The 17,582-nt window shown below is 45.0% G+C and overlaps 1 protein-coding gene across 1 annotated transcript in view; it reads right to left on the minus strand.

The window, feature by feature from the left end:
* The window catches only part of MERTK (MER proto-oncogene, tyrosine kinase), a 121,129-nt gene that overhangs the window by 42,343 nt on the left and 61,204 nt on the right, over positions 1-17,582 (minus strand). The window contains exons 7-8 of the mRNA XM_075596351.1: positions 3,995-4,178; positions 2,550-2,701 (exon numbers count right to left, since the gene is read on the minus strand). Coding sequence (XP_075452466.1) covers positions 2,550-2,701; positions 3,995-4,178 — 336 coding nt within the window. The remainder of the gene's footprint in view (positions 1-2,549; positions 2,702-3,994; positions 4,179-17,582) is intronic.

Here is a 17,582-nt window from a genome sequence, read left to right on the forward strand (position 1 = left end):
TACCATTGTTACAGTCTTGTCAGTGTTTAAAAACCAGTTTATTTTGGGAGATACAATTTTCAAATCTCAAAAAGTCAGAGAGGCTAGAGCTGTGTGCATATAAGATTACATCATCTGCATACTGTACATGTGTATTGAAGCTTCCTTACAAGCTGTAGGAAGATCATTGATTAACACTGAGAAGAGTAGGGGCCCCAGAACAGAGCCTTGCGGGACACCACAGGTGATATCCAAGGGGTTGGAGTTAGAGCCTGAGATAGACACATGATGGGGTCTACCTTATAGGTAGGAATGAAACCAGTTTAAAGAACGCTTCCCTATTCCAGAGCACTGGAGTTTGTTAAGCAAGATAACATGATCAACAGTATCAAAAGCATTTGCAAAATCTAGGAATATTGCACCAGTGAGTTGTCCCCGTTCCATTCCACACTGGATTTCATTGCAAACCTTTAGCAGGGTAGTTAACGTGGAGTGTTTTGGGCGAAAGCAAGATTGGAATTGGCTAGGGAAATTTGTCTTGGTATAGAAATCACTTAATTGGGAGTGAACACATTTATACATGACTTTGGATAGTATTGGGAGAAGAGAGTGGTTTTTGTCCCCACTTTTGAAGATTGGGACAACTCTGGCAGTTCTCCATGTCTTAGGGATATGGCCTGCAGACAGAATAGAGTTGACTATGGAATCAATTGGTTTGGTAATGGCTGGGGAACCAAGTATTAGGAACTTAGATTGCAGTAAGTCAGGTTTTTACGCTTAGTTTTAATTTGAGGAGCGCTTGTGTAATCTCCTCTTCAAATACTGGGACAAATTGAAAATTATGAGCAGTGTTCGGAGAGGGTGGGGCTATATGGGTACTCTTAGAATTAGGTTCATGTTTGTGGTTCGGAACCTGACGAAGTATCGCAAGATACGAAACGCGTCGTTCGGATAACGTGTACTCTCTTGTTGCCTGCCGGCCACCGTAGCAGCTCTGCCCGACCTATCCTCCAGCTCTGCACACCGGACGCGGTGTACAGAGGAGCATCAGAGAGAAGCAGAGGCAGCCAGGGGCTGACAAACGAACCAGCGTCATTTCTTTTATGTAAGTTCTCTGTTACATTGTATTGTGTGTATTAAATGGCTGTATTTTAATTGGAATATCTGGACATCTCCTTATTCACATGGGCTTCTGTTCCGCCACCACAAGGGTCTATTCATCCAGTAGGACGGGGTTGCGTGACTCAGTGCAAGACACCTTTTGGGGAGCAGACTCACATAGGGCCGTGTGAGTCCTCTATTATCATTTGTTTAGTTATCCCTGTGCTTTCTTGGACTTCTGAGTCCTCTGACACGGTGCTAGGGGTTATGTGGTGTCATACACTGTGTGTTTTGCACTGACTCCCACCCCCCTTCTATGTTCCTTGTCCTACTGTTCATGTAATATTTGGCTTTTCTATGTGATAATTATTGCTGTATTTTTTTGTTTATAACATGTTAGATATACATGCTTTCTTTAACTTAAAAGCTATATTTAAAGATGATACTTGCAAGATCTTCAAAACTCCTACAAAACAAGATACAGAGCATGAGATGTGGTGGAGAAGCACAATTGACTCGTAATGGAGTCTGTCCTGGGAGGAACATGGCCATTCCCTCTTCCCCCCGTCCCCATCATCATCACCCTATCACCCCAATAAAGGCAACGGCAAAAGTTTTAAACTTGTTGGTCTTATTTAGTCTCTTCTACTATGATATCAGTGAGTGAAAGAGACAGTCTTACACTTTCTGCCTTTTTAAAGAGGCAATCCAAGTGGCACTTTAAAAAAACTAAAAACAAACTGATTACCTAAGCTGCCGATCGAATCGTTGTCCCGAGATCGATCAGCATTTTGATCGATGCTGCTACCCCGGGTTCACTAAACGGCCGCCTTTCAGTTTCCATTAATCCTACAGACAGTGTACCTCAACAGCTACAATGTATTCTTATATTACTGTGGTAACATTATATATTGTTACAGTTTGCAGCTCACACTGCTGTGAATATTGGCAACAAATTATCACAAACTGGAAAGTGTTACAAAGATCTTGCACTGCTGGGGAGGTGGGCTAAAACCTGCTATAGAAATCAAAGAATGCTCAGTATATTAAAACTCATTAAACATGGGCCATGGCATTAGAGATAGGGGGGAAAGATAGTAAGTATTATCTAATACTTGTAGGATATTGTATGGATTGCTCTTTTAATGCCAAGGACATAGAATAAAGTTTTCTCCTAACTATCAATGGTTCTCCTTCTCCCAACAAAATAAGGAGAGGAGGGGTGTCGACATAAATCACAGGCAAGGAAAGGAAGCAGTTCATAACTTTTCCACTCTGACAATCAATAATCAGCCATAAATGTATCATTGTCTGACTGCTCACATATTGTCGCAATGTGCAAAACAATATTATGCATCCTATCCAATAACCGGTATCTTAACTTAACAATGCATAACATTTTATAACTTTCAGTTCCAAGGTACAACGCAAGCAAAACCCCAAAAAATAATACATTATCTAATACTTACTTGAGTTCTGAAGCTTTGCCATTTGGACATTATTATATAACCCAAAAGGTCCCCATTCATTTCACTGATAGGAGGCTGAATCCACTGTACTTCAAGTACTGACCGGGAGTCATTTAATAATACGGTAACATTCTGAGGAGTAGCAGATGGAGCTAGAAATAAACATTTGCATAATTAAAAGAATATAGAGGGGTTTATAGTAAACATCGAGCATGACCTACAGAGACTACAGAACCCTTCCTCTGGTTCTAGGTTCTAGATTCTTTATATTCACATGTCTGGATACACTGTACATTAAAAACACCATTATCCAATTTAAACAATTTTATATATATATAAAATGAGCTTGAATCTTGCATACATGGGGTAAAAAGGCTGCTTAAACAAAGACACAAGAATTGTTTATTCTTCCAGTAAGTTTCGTTATGTCATAATCAGACATTAAAAAAGTTATGGTGGGTTAAAACAAAGTGACAAAACCAACCACCATACGGTAAATAAAAATGATGAATATCTATTTTTGACAGAAACATCAACCGTTATAAATGTAGGTCCTTCGTATTTAATTTGTTGCGTGCCCAGGCATTTTCTGAAACGTCTCTAATATTAGGATATTTTCAAGATGTAAGAATACAATGAAATAGTACTTGGAGTCTTGAGCAATGGATCCACAAAATGGAGACAGAAAGCAAAGCACAGCAAAGAATGGGGCTATGCACACATGTAGAAAATGAAAAACAATTTATTGGGTGGGTGACAGCATGGAGGATGGTATGTGGATATCTCTAACGCGTTTTGTGCTCTCGGCGCTTTGCCAAAGATCCGAGAACGTGAAACGCGTTAGAGATATCCACATGCCATCCTCCATGCTATCACCCACCCAATAAATTGTTTTTCATTTTCTACATGTGTGCATAGCCCCATTCTTTGCTGTGCTCCTCTTTTTTTCTCCATTTTTTGGCTCCACGTCTCAACTCTTGCCAGCTGGAAGCACGCACCAGAGGACAGGCTGCATCAATTGTGAGTACTACACTTGAGATTTTTACCTCTACTCACTGGAATGAAGTTTCAATTGATTCAAACACCATATTATGCTCTAGGCAGGGGTTGTATGCCTGTAGAATAGAGGCAGAAGAAGCCATAGCTGTCCTCACAGGCAGAAATTGGCTCCATTATCTTCCTTATCCGGGAACATATACCTACCCCCACATTGGAGCTATATATACCTGAAATCATATCATACTGTATGAATCACAGTCATGTAAACTATTGTCTGCCTTCAAACAACTTTATTCATCTTTAAATGCTGCTCCATCCACTACTCTTGACTAGAGAACTGGTCATTGGGACTTTGCTCTTTTTTTGTCTGGAGTCGTGAGCAATACAAAACATTATTGGCAATGCTTTTTGTACAGGTTCTGTGATTATTTTTTTATGGTTCTTACCTCCTTCAGTGGTACTGGCCAGAGCCCATGGGCTTGGGGAAGACCAGCCTACTTCATTCATGCAGGAAACACTAATGTTATAACCAGTGAATGCCTTCAGCTGACTAATCTGATATGCATATGGAGGAGCCGAGGTGTTAAAGATCATTACCAAGCTATTATTCCACTGGTAGGATTCTTTAACCTGCAAGGCAAAGAGACTGCGTGTTAATATGGCATGTCCGTACCATATAGCAACATATTTTAAAATGCCAACGTTGCAAAGAGGTAACCAATATAACACACTATCTACCTTTTGAATAATTGTTTAATAATTAAGGATAAGTTTAATAGCTTTATAAACGTAAAGCTGAGAATCTAATTACAAAAAGCTCAATAACATGTATATGCAATATGGGGCTGAAGGAGAGGCTCAGTGACTAAAAGACCTGACTCTGAAAACACTGGCACTGACATTAAAGCTGGCTCAAATCCCGGTGTCAGCTCGTTGTGACCTTAGGCAAGTCACTCCCTGTGCCTCAGGCACTAAAAAATAGATTGTAAGCTCTACAGCGAAGGGACTTGTACCTGCAAAAATGTATGTACAGCTCTTGGTACACAAGAAAAAACATTATTATTAATACACACTGCTTTTGCTGAGCGCATGACTAACTGCAGCAATCATTCCAAGGTTGAAGTGGTCAGAGCTGAGTTATTAAGCAATTACTAGACAAATCACAAAGGCGGCCATCATTAAGAACCCAAGAGAAAATGGTTTTCCATAAATATTTTTCCAACACAGAAAACTATGCATCAAAAAGGCAGAGTAAATGGGAAAACAAATAGAATAGTCAATACAACTCTGGAGTTAATTGCCATTGCATTACTGTATTTCCTCAATTGTGTATTAGTCCCTAAATAGTAAAAAAAAAAAAAAAAAAAAAAGACCACAAGCTTAAGGTTAAGCTGTATTGTATATTCTGTGATATCTGCTACCGTACTTTTAACACTTCCAAGTTGAACATTTCAAAGCAGTAAAGCAGCAATCCCCCACCCACAACAATGATTTATTTTGTACTGGTACTGTAGCTAAGCCATGTAACAGAGAGAGAAAAAGTGCAAACCTAATCACTTAGTGCGTAAAAGTGAATTGTGAACTCTATAGTGATACACTATATAATCACCCTAAGGAGAGATGCAGCTGGTAGAAGGGTGTTTCTCAACACCCCTAATTAGAAGTAAAAGCACAACTTCCAAAGCGCAAACGCTCCACTAGGAAAATAAATGTAAGTGCAGACAAATACACAATGGTGAATAAATGTTAGTCAATAAATGCCCACTCACGTGGTGTAAATGTTTTCAGACATATATAGACGTCTTCTGAATAGTTGGTAGTGAAGTCAGGAACTCTCCAAGTCATAAAATGAGAGAGAAGATGGAAGGTCTTACCTATTTAGGCATTGACCCAGTCAAATTAAATTGGAGAGGAGGTAATATGATCCAGAGTGTTTCACAGCAAGAAACATTTTGGATTCACAAAATGAAAGACTTTAAACCACATGGTTTGAATATTGACATAGGAATTTCAGGTCTTTCTGATTTAACGTTATATTTCTAGGAAGTATTCTTTTATTCCAGTTCTTTCTGTACCTTTTCATTATTTTAATATATATATTTTTAAACCTTTTGTAATTATTTTGTAAATGTTTATAATTTTTGCAATTATGCATATTAATATTTATGGATCTTAATTATTCCATTATCAATGGTCTCATCTTTGATGTGGAGTATTTCTCCGATTGCCTCAATCTTGCATATTATTTAAATATGTAACATATCTTAGCTGATGTGTGTTCTCTCCTTAGAGCATTTTTATGTCCTTGAGAACATTCAAACAATGTAACATGTCCTGCTGCATCTTTATTGTTTTCTAATTCACTGAATATGTTTATGTTTTGTCTATTTGATGTTTGCGCCGCCCCTTGAGTATAGCGTTGACTTTTTGGGACTATGTATATCAAACCAGTTGACTACCTACTATTATTGCACCCCTGAGGAAGTTCTCGAGTGGAATAAAACGCATAGGGTGGTCCTTTGAAGCTGAGAGCGTTTGAGAGCGCTATCCCTGCTGTTCTGTGCACCATTCCGTGTATCACAGAAGCAGCAGCTGAATCCTGAAGCTCTGATTGGCTCCGTCGTCGTCATCCCCCGGGGAAACCCGGAAGTGTGCTGTCAGCTACCACTGGCCGGTTGTTTTGAAAGCGGGGCGCCGATTTCATAGACCCAGATTGGTGCAAACACTCATTTTTACCGTGGAGCAGGTGAGTTTGTACAGTATGGGCTCACTGCTCATTTGTGTTTTTTATTCATAAAACTGTTCTGTACCATGTCCATCTTCTCTTTCATTTTATGACTTGGAGAGTTCCTTTCACTACCAACTATTCAGAAGACGTCTATATATGTCTGAAAACATTGACACCACGTGAGTGGGCATTTATTGACTCACTTTTATTCACCATTGTGTATTTATTTGCACTTAAATGTATTTTCCTAGTGGAGAGTTTGCACCTTGGAAGTTGTGTTTTGAATCTAAGACATACCTGAACAAAAACACAAACATGGCCCCGGGATATAAAGTCCTACGCTTACTTGCCACCACAATAGCCTCAACTTTGGTGTTTTTTTAATCACTAGCACTTTCTGATTATTATTTTAAGTTATATTGACATATCAGTCTCACACTTTCACATTATATGTAACACATTTCCCACGATTTGTTGTAAATATTATATTTTAATCTTCAGTCTCTGGACTTCTCTCAGCATTATAAAACATCAGAACAATGTAACAGACAAATTAGACATTTGATATTATTCTAATGTATTTAGCACATTGGGGTATAATTATATTATTCACACCGTGCTGTAAATGGGTAGAACCTTATGACAATTTAACTCTGTCTTACGTTTAAATAACACGAACATCTTTTATATTGCTAATTTATACCATCTATGCATACCACATTGATTCATAATTGACAAATGTATTACTTGGATATTAGCTGCAATATGAATAGAGATCAGTCACATTATTTCAGACTTCATTCCTCTTAACCACGACTTATTTAATGGCTGCTAATACAAACCCAAGGATAATCAAAGATGATGGCATAGATTCATGCTAGACACGTCACAATATGTCCATATCTTTTATGCTAATAAACTGCTGACACAAGCTAGATAACGCGGCGCCACAATGTGGAGGGGAGGGATCTATTTATGAGTGTGTACAAAATGTACACTGTGGTGTATATCCCTGTTTTGACACATGATACCTGACGTAGGGGCTAAGCCCCCAAAATGTTGTGCAATTATGAGTTGCTGCTGTCATGGGAGACCAGGCTATTTACACCTTTTTACCAGGATCATTGATTGAGCAAAACAAGGTAGAGAAATAAATTGTAGTTTATTCGGCTTAAATCCGCATACACACAATGGAACACAAAATACAGATGAAAAGACACATTTACTGGGGGTCTGGGGTCGAAAAGTAGACTTTCCTAGGTGTAGGGCACTCTACTTTGAGAGTTTTACCCTGACCGGAACTTAGCCCGGAATCTGAAATTCCTGAAGCCACCGCTACGTTCGTTTCTCAGAACTTGGTCCCTCCTGACCGCGAGTCAGCACGAATCTCCTGGAACTCACATCGGCATGAAATTCTAGCCACGACCGCTACGTTCATTTCTGAGAACCTGGGCGCAAAAGTCGGGACAGTCTCTGGCGGGCAGGCTTTTCAGGCTTGAAATCTAAGCCGTTGCCTTGCTATTTCGAACAAAGCAACTTTGAAAAGCCCGCCCGTGCTTTTCGGCTCTGACTCAAGGGGAACACACAATCTGACTGATAACTTCTTAGAGCTTTCCCTGCTCTAGCTGAAACATAGAGTCAGAACTCAACAACCAATCAGCATGTGGGAACTTTCTCAAGCAGCCAATCAGAGCCAAACCGGGTCAGCAGTAAATTTGGAATAGCCAAGGGACATGCGCAAGCCTGCCACATTTCCCCCCAGCAATCCCAATGCCACCCGCTGGGCAAGCGCCCCTAGGTCTGGCAGAACAAGTGGCATCCCAGAGGACTGCCATTGATCTTTGGACTTAGTACTCCACCTTTCTCTGCTAACCAAATGCCATTCACACCTCTGTGCATCCTCTGGCTGCTTTGAACTCCGATGTCCAGCAGACATACCAGCGCCTATGGGTTTGCACGGTTTGCCTGTTTGGACATGGGTTCTGAATGTTTAAACACATTAAAAATACATTTTTTATAAACTCAGAGTCCCTGGGAACCCCTTCAGCTATGTAGGACTTTAGGTGAGGATCTTGGGGCTGAAAACTAGGAGTCTGGGAGACACTGTATGGCCCCAGTGCAACTCACCCCAGGTACCCGAAAATAGTGCGAATAAGCCGGGGAGAATTATAGGGCCACCGGTAACTTTGTCCCCAATCCCCTGCAATCAAATGACTTGCTTTTCACCCCAAAACCCCACCTAAGACTTAGAGTCCCAGAGTTTGGAGTCTCTATTGTACAGGGGGCAGAAAAGGATAACATATCTCTTTATTTCTGTCTGCCTTATTTCCCCACACACTTTCCCTTTGACTCAGTTTGGACTCAGAATCCCCCCAACCTTATTTATGGTTGGGCACCCACAAACCATATACTGTTTGTGGGTCACCTTGGCACCAGCTGGGGTACCCCCCTTAACCCAGGGATTCCCGCAACATAGTGATCCCTTTGCCTCATTTTCCTTTCCGAGTTATTCTGAAGCAGGGCAGCCTTGTGGTGAGTCACGGTTACGTTTTCAAGCGGTAGTATTGCCGAGACAATGTGCCTACATGTATCCGAGAATTAAGCATGATTCCCGGACACATTTATTGGGGAACCAGTAACTCTGGACCCCAACCTCCTAGACACATTCGGACAACAGTTCCTCCGCAAATCCCCCCCTTGAAACTCATACACTAGCAATCCCTGCTTGATGGCATGCCCAAAAAGGGAAAAACACAAAAAAAAATTTTTTATTAAACAAAGTACAATGCAATAATATAAAGTTAACTCTCTTGGACCCTGTAACAGGGGACTTATCCCTCTTCACAAATGTGCCTCTAATCCAGCAGTATGGTGCTTAACTTCAGGTAGCAAATTAACTAACACCACCTGCCTGATTAGAGGTGGTAGAAAAAGCCTGCCTTTGAGACAGGAAGTGACTCCTTAGCTCTGAATGAGAGCTGACCTTTGGAGATACAGAAGAGTGTTCTTGAGACTCCTTAGCTCTGAATGAGAGCTGACCTTTGGAGAGAACACACATCTCTGGAGCTGACCGGTCTTGAGCTCTGCCCAGCATAGCTGATTGCAAGACACCAAATAAGACTTCTAAACCTGGATGCTGATATTTTCTGTGCACGCACGGGTGCGGTTCCAGGAGAGCAGAGAAGCTTACTCTACAGCAGCTAACAGATAAGACTTTCATTATTAAGAGACTGCTTATATCTGCGTATTTCATACTATATGTTTTGGGGCTGCGAGACATGCTTTACTAAGGGAGATGTGAATTAATTGCATAGGATTTCACTAGAAATACTCCCAAGTGAATAGAAGCTTTGTCCCCCCCCCCTGTGTTTGGATGGTTTCCTGATAAAAAGGAAAAAGGCACAATAAAGCCTATTATAATTTCACCTTATAAAGTCTCCAATTGTGTACCTCTGTGAACGTCCGTCTACAGACCCTTATACACAGAGCAGGGGGAACCAAACGCTTGACATTTATTATATAGCCTGGTTACCCCCTCCCGTCACAACTGCAAACAAAAATAGAGATAGATAGAATAATAAACTTTTTCATCCATCTTTAATGTGTGGCAGAGATAATTTATAGATTATCCACTAGTTAGAACTACACGTGGCAGGGGGGAACTTCCGGTGACGTCACCCGGTATGGACGGCTGCTAGAGGAGCTCCTGAAACCCGCGGGTTGTACAGCGACAAAACTCCCACTTAAACTTCAAATTTATGGACGAAAATAGTCCTATCAGATAGACAAACAGAAGGGGAATGTCAAAAACAAAAAAAACGAATAACCAGGCTGTTACCAAATTTTTCTCACCGTCCCAGCGAGGGAAAGCAAGCACTATGAATCCCCAAGATGGCGGCGGACCGCATGGCGCTACCTCCCAATCGGGGAAAAAGACCCAGCCGAGAGAAAGCCCCCCTACAAGCCCAGAACAGGCAATAACCAGGGCATATTTGGAAGAACTGATGGCGGGAATGGCTGCCACCCTCAAAACCTCCTTCCAAACGGAATTGCGGTCTGCGGTGAGCGATATAAGGAAGGAAATCTCAGGGCTAACAGAAAAGACCACTACCCTAGAGAACAAGCTCTCCGAATCCCTACAAAGACAGGGAGAAGCGGAAGAAGAGATCAGCCGCCTGGGTGAAGAGATCTCCCTCCTCAAAGAAGGCATGGAGGAACAAGAAAATCGTGACCGAAGACAAAACATCCGTGTGAGGAATGTTCCAGAGTCAGTCACACAAGAACAGATTCGGCCTTACCTTCTGGAGTTCTTCAATCTGGTCTGCGGGGAGATGGAGGAAAAGGAGATGGAAATGGACAGAGCCCATCGTGCGCTAGGACCCAAGTCTGACGATCCAAAACGCAGAAGGGACATCATAATAAAAATGCATAAATATACCTCAAAAGAAAGAATTATTTCAGCATGCCGGGACATGGGAGAAATAACTTTTCAAAATGAGACACTACAAGTGTACAACGACTTGTCAAAAGCGACAAGAGACCGCAGACGGGAGCTAAAGCCACTGACTAACCTACTCCGGGAGAAGGGTATACAGTACAGATGGGGCTTTCCGTTCAAAATCTCGGTGAACAAAAACGGAAAGTTCCTGTCCCTGAAATACCCCGCGGACATGGCCCCATTTGCAAAGGCCTTGGGCCTAACCCCTCCCCAGGCATGGCTATCGGGCAACCTGCCATCTGGAGACACCGCAGGAGACCCACCCCGGACATCGGAGAGGATCGCGGCCCAGCACTCCAGAGACAAGTAAGTAACAGCCGCCACCGCACCCAAACAACACCCCCCTTCACGATCCCGAGAGAGAGAGAAGACCCACAACTACACCGAAGAGTATCCCGTCGGGCCGGAGCTGTACCTGGAGAGAAGCTGCTGACCTCCCGATCAAGACGACACTGGAAACCGCTACCCACAGTGGAACACATGTCATCTATTCCCGCGATGACACCGAGGCAGATCCCGCCAGCCGAATCGAAATCCTGGTCCACACTCAACTCGACCGGACGGAGCGGGATCGTGGTTTCCCTAATGCCGGTTAACATCGAGGGTCTGGCTCCAGGCCTTGGTCTGCCATGCCCCGATCCCCAGTCTTTCGGACGAGGCCGCAGGGGTGTTCGCTCCACCACCACCACCACCACCCCCCCCCCCCTTCAGCCGGTAGTCCCGATCCCACGGGATGATCTTTTTTGGCCCATAGGGGGGGAGGGGGGTACGGCCCATCAACAAGCAATAAGCAGAGCCTGATCCAACAAAAACGCATTGGCTCAAGAGTCGGAGGACAACTGCGACCCCGAGGACCCAGTTCAGCCGATTTGTTTTAAAGGACGCACAAACACAAGCTGAGGTTTTGCGCCCTGGAGGCCGTGAGTAGTATAATAAAAGGTTAAATCATAGAAAGTACCCTGCAGCCCCCCCCTCCCCCCGTCTCAACCACAACCCAAGCACATAGCCCCCCGCCCTTCCCCCCCCCCTCCTCCCCACCCTCCCCCCTCCTCCCCACCACACGTCCCCCCCTTCCCCTCGCACTCCCCCTCTCACCCCCCCCCTCACCCTGGTTTCCTTTCCCACTCCCCCCCCCAGCCCCCACCCTCCCCCTCACCCCCAAAACCCAGGTCCACAGTACATGAGAATGATATACATAAACCCATGATACACAACCGAAAAGTATATATAATGTGTGAAATGACCCTATGCCTCCCCTTGTGCTTCCCCCCTCTGGAACGACATTCAGGGGAGGTAAGAGTACATAGAGAAGCTATGAGTGCCCTCGCGGATTTCTAAACAGCACATAGCATACTGATGAGACAGAGTGATATAACAGATGTAACACACAAAAATGTGAAATGCCTGTATTGCCTGAAATGTTCCGTCAACCTCTCCCCCCTCCCTCCCCCCTCCCTCCCCCCTCCCTCCCCCCACTCCCCTCCCTCCCCCCACTCCCCTCCCTCCCCCCCCCTCGACGCTAGATAAAGTTGAAAAATATATATAATGTGTGATGTTCACCTATGCCTCCCTTGGAACAGCACCTAGAGGAAGTGAGGGAACCAAATAAGCCTGAGCTGACTCTCAGACAGTATACAAGATACTCATTACATAGAGTGGTATGAGAGTTACAACATATAAAAATGTGAAATGCCTGTACTGCCTGAAATGTTCCATTAACCTCCCCCCCCTCCCCTCCCTACCCCCTTCCCTACCCCCTACCCCTCACTACCCCCTCCCCCCCCCATTTCCCCCTCTCCTTCCCCCCCCCCCTCATTCCCCCCTCTCCTTTCCCCCCCCCTCCCTCCCCCCCCATTCCCCCCCTCCCTCCCCCCCCATTCCCCCCTCTCCTTCCCCCCCCCCTCTCTCCCCCCTCCCCCCTCCTCTCTCCCCCCCCCTCTTCCCCCCCCTCCCCCCCCCTCCTTCCCCCCCCTCCCCAACTCCCCCCCCTCCCCCCCCTCCCCCCCCTCCCCCCCCTCCCCCCCAACTCCCCCCCCTCCCCCCCCCCAACTCCCCCCCCTTCCCCCCCTCCCCCCCTCCCCCCCAACTCCCCCCCTTCCCCCCCTCAACTCCCCCCCCTTCCCCCCCTCCCCCCCCCAACTCCCCCCCCACTCCCCCACCACCCCCCCAACTCCCCCCCCACTCCCCCACCACCCCCCCACCCCCCTCCCCCCGGGTGCTATACAAAAGTTGAAAAATGTATGCAATAAGCGATATGTACCTATGACCTTCCTTGGAACAGAACCTAGAGGAAGCAAAGGCTCATAGGAAAACTGAATGTGCCTAGGCTGACTGCCAGATAGTGTATAGCATACTTATTGTATAGAGTGGTACAACTGACCCAGCACATAAAAATGTGAAATGCCTACACTGTTGGAAAGGAACCGCAACCCCCCCCCCCCCACACCCACCCTCCCCGCCCCTCCCCTCACCCCTCCTGCCCCCCCCCCCCTAGCCCCCACCCACCCCCTCCCCCCCCGGTAATATATAAAAATTGTGAATTAAACGCAATGTGGTTTATACACCTATGCCTTTCCTTGGAATAGAATCCAGGGGACGCAAAGATTTATAAGAAAACAAAAGGTGCCTTGACTGATTCCCAGATAATATATTGCATACTTAGAGCAAAAAGTGGTATAATGGATGCAGCATACAAAAATATGAAAGGCCTATATCGTTGGAAAGGTTCTGTCAACCCCCCCCCCCCCCCATCCCAATCCACCCCCCCACTACCCCACCTCCCCCCCCCACCACCCCCACCCCCCCCACCCGCCCACCCCACCACCCCCCACCCCCCCCACCCGCCCACCCCACCACCCCCCACCCCTCCCACCCCCCACCCCCCCCACCCGCCCACCCCACCACCCCCCACCCCCCCCCATCCACCACCCCACCACCCACCACCCCCCCCCCACCAACCGCCCCCCCACCCCCTCCACCCCCCCAACCCCTCCCTCACCCCCTACCCCATCCCCCCCCCCCCTCCACCCCCTTCCCATTCAGACGAAGCAAACTGACAAAAGAAAGTTGAAACTGCCTGGGTGGAAAATCAAAATGTGCACAGTAGGGCTGCGGTGTAATACTAAGCAGCAGATGGTGTACAAAAATGCAAAATGTTTAAACTGCCTGAATCACACCTTCACCTCCCCCATCTTCCCTCTCCTGTGGATTGAGAATTTACATATAAAAGGGGTTAAGAAATTTCTATAGAGGGTTTGGACCCCTCAGACGTCCAACGGTGGACTGACCCGGAACCACCCCAGAAGGGCTCTTATAGCCCAAATGCCGGCTGTTTTTAAAGCTGGCAAAAGTTTGTTGAAGCCTTTTCAAGGCATCGTTACAACCTATTTCTATCAGCTGACCCTGTCCCAGCTGATCTTCGCCCTACCCCTGTTGTCCCTCCCCCACGTCCTCCCCCCTCAGTTTAAAATAGCTATTCTAGCTAAAAAAAAATCACAACTCCCACACCTACAGAGATATAAACTAGACTCAGACTCACTGAATCAGGGCCTCTCAAATGGGAAAGATGAGGCCTTACGACACCCCCTAAAAAAGAAACCAAATGGCTAGCCAAACCACAATTAAATTCACCTCACTCAACGTGAAGGGCCTCCAGAATAACCGTAAAAGGAGGCTAGCACTTCAAGATATGAAAAGATCAGGGGGGGACATCATATTTCTACAGGAGACCCACTTCACATCACAGGACCCCCCAAATTTATTCAAAAAAGTGTTCCCAATGTGTTTTTTCGCATCATTTACTAGCAAAAAAAGGGGTGTAGCTGTCCTGATCAGACAGGGCACCCCATTCAATCATATCAAAACAACTGCGGACCCAGAGGGTAGATTCCTAGTGGTATATGGCTCCCTAGCGGGCTCAGCGATCGCTCTTATCAATGTATATGCCCCAAACGAGAATCAGACCGAATTCCTAAAGAGAGTACTCGAGGGCATAGACCCGGGATATCTGTCATCGATGATAGTGGGAGGGGACCTAAACATGGTCCTCAACCCTACCGAGGACAGATCGACCACAATGGGTCCTCCCCGTACAACCCCCTCCCAGATCACAGGGAAAAGGTTTAGGGGAATCTTGAGCGAGTTTTCACTGGTGGACATCTGGAGAACCCAACACCAGGGCCAGAGAGACTATACTTTCTACTCAGCACCTCACCAGACCTACTCTCGAATAGACCACTTTCTGGCCACAAAAAATGTGGTGGCGGCAACAACTGACTCCGACATAGGACCGATCACATGGTCTGATCATGCCCCGATTACCATAACCTTGACAACACCCTTCGAAAAGACAATAAATTACTCATGGAGGCTAAATGACTCACTACTCAACCATCCTGAGATAGAAAGAGAGATCAGAACTGCCATTAGAGACTACTTTTTTTTTAACTCAGGATCCGTCTCCTCTCCAGCAATCCTGTGGGAAGCCCATAAGGCAACCATTAGAGGGAAATTCATCTCCATCGCATCCCACAGGAAAAAAGCCCGCCAAAAACTAATAAAGGAGCTCACGGATGATATCAAAATAATAGAACAAACTCATAAAGCTAACCCCTCAAAAAAAATATATAAAACATTGACAACAGCTAGAGCAAAACTTAGACAAATCCAGCTGGAGGATGTTGAGAAAGCCCTTAAATGGACCAACCAACAATATTATGATAAAGGGAACAAGGCAGACAGACTTCTAGCGACTAAATTAAGAGGGGTGCATAAACGGTCCCAAATCACGGCGATCAAGAGTAGGTCTGGTGAGATACAACATAGTGACAATAAAATAGCAGCCGAATTCACAAAATTTTACACCGAACTTTATAACTTAAGATCCAAAAAGGGCCGCCCCGAATCAGTAGCATCCGAATTAATAGCACATTACTTAGATAAGTGTCAGCTCCCCACACTAACGGAGGAGGAAAACACAGTCCTCAATGCTGAGATTTCAAAAGAGGAACTGGAAGAGGCGGTCAAATCATTAAAAATCACTAAGTCTCCTGGCCCAGATGGCTTCACTAATGTCTACTATAAGAGATTCTTGCCAGTAATATCCACGCATCTTCTAAGAACATTTAACGATTTTATGGAAGGAAATCAAATCCCTACGTCAATGTCCCTGGCCACCCTGGCCATAATACACAAAGAAGGCAGGGACCCGATGCAATGTGGAAGCTACCGTCCAATCTCCCTGCTTAACTGTGATCTCAAACTATATAGCAAAATACTCGCAAATAGATTGAATCCCATTTTACCAAGATTAATAGATAAAGACCAAGTGGGATTCGTAGCAGGTAGACAGGCCTCGGACAATACCCGAAAGATAATTGACATTATTGAACATGTCCATCTCACAGGGACCAAAGCACTACTCCTTAGTCTGGACGCAGAGAAGGCGTTCGATAGAATAGACTGGCTATTCATGGACCATGTTATGCGCAAATTCGGCTTCAAAGACGCATATCTAGAAGGAGTCCGTAGATTATATCAAAATCCATCTGCAACAGTAAAACTAGCAGGGGGCAGTAACCAGCGATTTGAGATTACTAATGGAACTCGACAGGGATGCCCCCTATCTCCTCTCCTCTTTGCATTAACCATAGAACCCCTAGCAGCGGCAATAAGAACAAATAGAGACATCAAAGGAATAGAAATTGGACACAGGCAGCACAAAATATCACTATTCGCAGATGATGTCATTTTAACCCTGACGCAACCCCAAACATCCCTACCTAACCTCCAAAAAGAACTCCGAGATTTTGGAGACATATCAGGCTATAAAATCAATAGCGATAAATCGGAAGCACTAAATTTAAGCCTGCCAGAGCCAGAGGTGAAACTCCTCAAATTAAACTTTAACTACCATTGGAGCTCCTCGAGTATCAAGTATCTGGGAGTAAAGATAGCGAGAAACTACCAATCCCTATATCAACAAAATTATCCGACCTTGTTTCGGAAAATTAAACAAGACCTAGCGAAATGGGGAGGATATCAAATATCATGGATCGGGAGAATGATCTCGGTTAAAATGAACATACTCCCCAGATTATTATACTATTTCCAGACGCTCCCGATCCACATCCCTGGCTCAGAATTAAAAAACATACAAAAACTAATCTTCCACTTCATTTGGCAGGGTAAGAAACCCAGAACCGCTAGGACAGTTCTTTTGGCATCAAGGGGTAGAGGAGGACTTGGTGTCCCAGACATCACCAAATACTACCTAGCCGCACAACTGCGACAGGTGGTAGTCTGGAATGCCAACCCAAACCAATACTGTTGGCTAGATATAGAATCATACTACGCCGGGACGCCTTCACTATCAGCTTGCCTTTGGTCCCTGAGCAGGGAAGACATGCAGAATAGTAAATTTAAATTAGGCCCAATGAGACACACATGGGAGATCTGGACGAGATGCAAATATAAATTCAAGCTCACATCGCCCCAATCCCAACTCATACCAATTCACAAAAATCCGAAATTCCCTCCTGGTTGTGAGCCCAGACAATTGGATCAATTCAAAGCAAAAAATATTAGAGCGATCGCTGACCTCTTGAGCATTGGAGAATTCCTGAGCTATCAAAATCTACAAACCAAATATGAAATAGCAAGGTTGGACGTGTTCAAGTATCTACAAATTCGGCACTTTATTCGAACCTTATCCCCAACGTTGAAATTTCCCCCTCTCACAGTTTTTGAGCGGCTCTGTCGAGAAACAGGCCACCAGAAAGGTCTTATAACACAAATTTACGCAGTATTA

The sequence above is a fragment of the Ascaphus truei genome, chromosome 4 (assembly GCF_040206685.1).
Source record: "Ascaphus truei isolate aAscTru1 chromosome 4, aAscTru1.hap1, whole genome shotgun sequence".
Taxonomy (NCBI): domain Eukaryota; kingdom Metazoa; phylum Chordata; class Amphibia; order Anura; family Ascaphidae; genus Ascaphus; species Ascaphus truei.